We start from the raw sequence: 6,052 nt of genomic DNA, 5'->3' as shown, positions 1-6,052 counted from the left end.
AATTTTTATTGGTCAAACACCATTGGAGCCAATACAGATACCGCATAATTTTTTTTGATTAACACATACATACAGAGGTCACACTGACTAGACTCCAGCATTTTAAACATTTTATCATACCCAGTTCCTATCCCATCCACCTGACCTCACTTCATCCTCATCCCCTGGGTCACATGGCTATAAATCATTTAATATTACATCAGTGATATTATATGTTGGTTGCTATATCCAGTTCAAGTTCATGTTTATTGTCATTCAACCACACATGAATACCAATGAATACAGCCAAACAGGGTTACTCTGAGGCCAAGGTGAAAAACATAGTAAATAACAGTCACACGAAGAAATATAATCAAAGTCCCAGAGTCCATGAATGATGCAGCTGTCTGCAGTCTTCTGCTCAGTGAATATTTATGGTTGCAGGGCAGCAGGATGGATACCTTGCCACACTGTCTCCAGCACTCTAGTGGGGCATTCAACTCCTTCACCTCCCCCTGCGTAGCTGCAAACAGGCTGCACTGTGGGTTGTGGCTTAGTCCTTGCTATGACAGAGGCCATTTAGCTCTCCCATCACTTGCCAAAAAGCCAATGAATTACAGCATTCCACAACACCAATAACCAAAAGGGTTATGGAATGAGAAGGAAATTGACTGAGATGATCATTCACTGTTAGACTGCAATCTTCAACTATATGTCCCAAACGGTTGAAACATTTGTTAAAATTCATCGTATATCCCAACATTTATTAAGATACATTCAAGGCATGTTTAGTATACAAAATTAAAGTGAAGCATAAACAACTGGCTGTTTACACAATCAAATCATCAACAAACCTCATTTGCAAAGAATAGTATTAGGTGCTGGTGCACAGGGTTACCATTCTCCTAAAACATACTTCTCTAACAAAGTACATCCAATAGAGCTGGAGGCAGCAAGGCAACCAGGTCTGGATGATATGCTGAGTTGAGTTAGAGTAAATTTTGCAGCAGAACTGGTCATCTACCTACCAAACCTTTGAAATAACAAGTGATGTGATAGAGAGAATCAATGAAGAAATGCTTTGGATTTGGTAGTTTTGGGCTTCCAACAGCCATTAAATAAAGCACACAAGTCTGCAATCAAGATTCAAAGCACTGAAATTAAGGAAGCAGTAGCAGTGTGGATAGAAAATTGACTTGGAAACACAATACCAAGTATTCAAGACTTTTTACATTGAAGTTACCCAGAGAATCTACACTCGGATCAATGATTTCTTATTTCATTTAAGGACTTGGATTTTGGTGTGCCCGATATAATTTCCACATTTGAAGATGATAGTGTGGTGAAATCTCAGGAGGATAGTAACCTATCAAGATCAGTGATAGACAGGAAGAGTAGGATTACAAACAAGAGAAAATTTGCAGATGCTGGAAATGCACACAACACACACAATGCTGGAGGAACTCACCAGGCCAGGCAGCATCTATGGAAAAGAGTACAAAGGACATTTTGGGCTTCATCGGGACTATTCAATATATATGGAACACAGCTTACAGAGTGTAATCTGTTATATTTCTGCAGGGTGAATAGATTGAGGCAATATGAAATCAAGAATAATTCTAACCAGAGCAGATAAACAAGAAGATACAAGGATATGTGTACACAATTCACCAAGAGCAGGTTGAGAAAGTAATTAAAAAGACAAAATCATGGGTAAACTAAAATTACAGAAAAATCTCTTCAGATGCTGGAAATCTGAAAAAAAAAGTGGAAAATACTGAGACACCCCCCCAATCCTGCCACTGGTTTAGCATTCCAAAACGTCTATGAAATGACTGTGTGAAAGGATGTTGCAGTCCTGGTTTACAGCCAGGAACTCATAGGTTACAAAATTGCTCCACATACCACATTAAGCTAAAGGATGGCTGCACAGTCCATTCCCAATTGCAGAGTGTTTGGGAACAGAGCTTTGAAAATTAGTCTCTCTGACCAGTGTGGGAACTTCTAGAATTTAGTACACATTTAAGTTGGAAGATTAGAAGTAAGTGAAGATGTATCAATTACTTAGTGTTAATTGATCTGACGCATGGTAGGAAATCATAACAGAGAGATTTGAGATGTAGATTTCAAGGGTCAGGGTCTCGGCATCTAATAAAGTAATTAAACATTGCTTACACTTGCTCACAATATCGTAATCTGTTAAACAGTGAAAGATTGCTTATCCTTGCAAGTGGATCAGTTTCAAGTGGCTCCCTGTAAAACCTAAATGAACCTAAATGTTTAAGTTGAATATTTCTAATGGATCAATGTTACAACCTGTTAAGAAGAAAGGGTAGAGTTTCTCAGTGAACTTGTCCTTGAAAGTGTACAGATGTGACATGTCATCAGCATTGTACAGTGATAGCTGACCTGCCTCATAGTCCAGGTAAACTCCCAGCCTGCTGGGTTTTACTTTCACAGGGAGTGCTGTACGAGGTGCAATCATAGTGGTGTATTCCTCTCCCAGGCGCCACAAGGCCCAGACTCCAGCTTTAGGCTCAGGTGTGAATTCCTTTTTCCTTGGCACAGACTCCTTCACCACGCCCACGCTCCACATGCTGTTCTTCCCTACTTCCAGTTCCCAGTAGTGTCTCCCTGTTCTGAAGCTCTGCAGAGCCAAAACACTATGCCACTTTGTGAATCGCTCTGCTTTGTCCGGGACCTTCTGCTTATCACCGAGTCTCATAGTGGTCTGGTCGCTGGAAAGGACGAGCTTTGGATGTGCTGTATCGGGATCCAACTTCAGAGCAAATGGAACTAAATAAAACAAATGTTGGCATTCTTGTGAGGACAACTGATACAAGTTGCCATCAAACATTTTGGTAACATTTGGTGGCTGCTTAGACAATACCAGGACAGTTAATTAAATTGAAAAAAAAAACTGCTGATGCTAGAAATCTGAAATAGAAACAGAAAATGCTAGATGAATCAATTTCTCTCTATTTAAGTTCCAAACTGGAATGTTGACTGTTTTCTTTTCTCTCTAAGGATGCTGCCTGACATGCTGAGTGTTTCAGCATTTTCTCTTTCTAATGCATGCCTCTCATTACACTATGGGAGTTTTATAACATATTAGCAGTGCTTCCCCTTGTGTAATTCAATAACATTCAAACCACCATAAACACTTGTTGTCTGTCTGTTCACCTTTCCCTGCCTAGTCTCAAAAGTACTCCCCAGTTCTTCACCAGGATGGCAGTGGCATGCTTCTCCTTCAAGATGTGGGACATCAGGAAAATGTCCAGAGTCCATGAGGAATAAGTCCGTGGGAAATGCATACAACTGTAGCTCTTCACAAACTGATTTAAAAAACTGAAGATGGATACACTTAACATTATATGGGATGCTGACAGCATCAAAAAAGGAGTTTCATTGAGGTGGGTACAAATCTTGTCATTGTTAACGGCAGAAATTAGCAGTGTGGCGGTACAGAAAAATTTTGGGGTTCAACTCCATGGATCCGTTAAAGTTGCTACATAAATTCAGAAGGTGCATTGTGTACTACCATTCATTAGATGAGAGATTAGGTTCAAGAGGCAGAAGGAAATGCTGCAGTTCAATGAAACTCTGGTTAGACCACACTTAGAATATTGTGTTCATTTCTGGTCACCTCATTATAGGAAGGTGTGTAAGAGAAGATTTTCCTATATTCTGCCTACATTCAAGAACAGGTCTTATTGGAAAGTTTGAGCAAGCTAGGGCTTTCTTAATTTAGAGTGGAGTATAGAAAGTGACTTGATAGAGATGTAGTGTATAAAGTTATAAGAGGTATAGATAGAGTGGACAACCAACACCTTTCTTCCAGGATGGCCATGCCTAATATCTGATGACATTCTTTTAAGGTGAGTGGAGAAAATTTGAGAGAAAATGTCAGAAATAGTATTTATATATGGAGAACTGCACAGAATGCTCGGTCAGTGATGATGGTTGTGGTTGGTACATTAATGATATTTAGGAGATAGGCATATGGAGGGTTATGGGCTATGTAGGAGGGAAGGGTTAGAATGGTTCCCCTCCCTCCCACATTACTCAGAATGAGCATTTTCGAATAGGCTGACTCAAAATTGTTGGCTGAAGGGCCCACACTGTGCTGTACAGTTCTATATTTTATGTTTAATGTGTTGGCTTCAGGTAGTTGGATCAGAGAACACCATAGCACAGAAACAGACCTTTCAGGTCATCTAGTTCATGTCAGCTGTTATTCTGCTTAGTGCCATCTATGCACCTAAATCATAGCCCTCTTTTCCTTCCCCCCATCCCTGCACTTATCCAAACTTATCCAAAATATTGCAATTGAACCCACATCCAATGCTTCCACTAACAACTTGTTCTTCACCCACAACCACCTGACCAATCAGGGATGAATAAAGGGTAGGCAGGTAGTGCAAGATTCCCCTGTGGCCACTCCGCTCAAACACGAGTATACTATTTTGGATACTGTTGGGCAGTGGGGATGAGGAATAACTGTTCAAGATAAAGCAACATCAGAGCCAGATCTGTGACACCAAGACTAGCTCTGAGGTTCAGTGGGGAAAGGAGAAGGCAGACTGGAGGTAATTGAAAGGAGACTCGATGGACATGCTGGCAGATAGAAGATTCTGTGGCCACCACAGAAAGGGTTCCAGGATTGTGTGCTACCTTTCTCGTGCCAGGATCAAGGATAACTGAAAGTGGTTGCGGAGTATTTGAAGAAAGTTAAGAAGGAGGTTAAAAAGCAGGACCTCAAGGATAGTAATCTCTGGATCACTTCTATTGCCATGAGAAAGTCACCTATATTAGAGAGAATTTGCTATAAAGAGAAGACAAACTTGGTTTGTTTTCTCTGGAGAGCTGGAAACTGAGAGGTGACCTGTTTGAAGTTATTAGAGACATAGAAAGGGTAGACAGTCAGAGCCTATTTCCTTGGAGAGGAATTCCAAATATTTGTCAGCATAGCTTTAAGGTATGGGGCAAAATTTAAAGGAGATTTACATAGCCAGTGTTTTTCCACACAGACAGTATCTGTGACTGGAATGTGCTGGCAGGGCAACTTGTAGAAGCAGTTATAGTAGCAACATTTAAGAAGCATTTAGACAGATGTATGAGCCAGCAGAGTTTGTGGGGAGACCGATCATGTGCAAGCAGATGGTATTAATTTGGAATGGCATCGTGCTTGGCACAGATGTTGGTCAAAGGGCCTGTGTAGGTACTTTGGCATTGTCACAGCTTTGTCTATTATTTAATTTTTCCACCAAAGTCCCATCCATTACATCAATAATCCCCTATCAATACAAGAAAATATTTTTACCTGGATTAATCACCTTTAGCATCCGCTTCCACGTGCTGTACTGAAAAGGGCCACTAATATCACCTTGGTTGAGATCAACATAAACTCTCTGGGGCTGTTTGAACTGCAGATCGGAACACCTGCATTTGAAATGAAGAATATCACTGAGATACTAAAAATGATTAAGCCTTATAAATATTACTCAGGGCATCAGTAAATCAGTGCTAAATCTCTAATTTCTTCACCTCAGAACATTGTTAGGATGCTCACACTCTACAAAGAATTTTCCAACATTTTAGCAGCACAATTTAAGGAGTAAATATTCACACTGGGAAAAATGGACATAAAATAATAACACTCGTCACTGTCCAACAAAGTATCTTTGCACAGAGGTGAAAATGTGGATTTGGAAATGAGAACAGTAAAAAGAGGAAATGTTGCAAATACATGACAGATGTCATGTGTACATAATGCTTTACTGGGGCATGTCGATAACCAGGTGCTGGAAGCAACTTTGCAAAAGTATGGATAAACAGCCAATAGGTGGAAGTAGTGAGTTGCTCTGGCAGAGAGACACTGCAGATGATGAACTTCCTTGTGTGCAGTGCTGTTACAAAAAATGCAAGACATGCTGAAACCCATCAGAATGACAGGCAACATCCATGGAGACACAAAGAGGAATTTTCTTAACATGTTCCAGTTTTTAATGAAGGGCCATTGACCTGAATTATTGAATCTGTTTCCTTCTGCTTGGATGTAAAGCCACATACA

At 40.3% G+C, this 6,052-nt stretch overlaps 1 protein-coding gene across 1 annotated transcript in view; it reads right to left on the bottom strand.

Annotated features, from left to right (window-relative positions):
* Nucleotides 1–227: 227 nt before the first annotated feature.
* LOC132394785 (uncharacterized) overlaps nt 228–6,052 on the bottom strand; it is a 79,609-nt gene continuing 73,784 nt past the window's right edge. The window contains exons 12-13 of the mRNA XM_059971192.1: nt 5,303–5,421; nt 228–2,775 (exon numbers count right to left, since the gene is read on the bottom strand). Coding sequence (XP_059827175.1) covers nt 2,252–2,775; nt 5,303–5,421 — 643 coding nt within the window. The 3' untranslated portion in view covers nt 228–2,251. The remainder of the gene's footprint in view (nt 2,776–5,302; nt 5,422–6,052) is intronic.

This window comes from Hypanus sabinus, chromosome 5 (assembly GCF_030144855.1).
Source record: "Hypanus sabinus isolate sHypSab1 chromosome 5, sHypSab1.hap1, whole genome shotgun sequence".
NCBI lineage: Eukaryota > Metazoa > Chordata > Chondrichthyes > Myliobatiformes > Dasyatidae > Hypanus > Hypanus sabinus.
The sequence above is the reverse complement of the archived record's forward strand: the minus strand, read 5'-3'. Positions and strand labels throughout refer to the sequence as shown.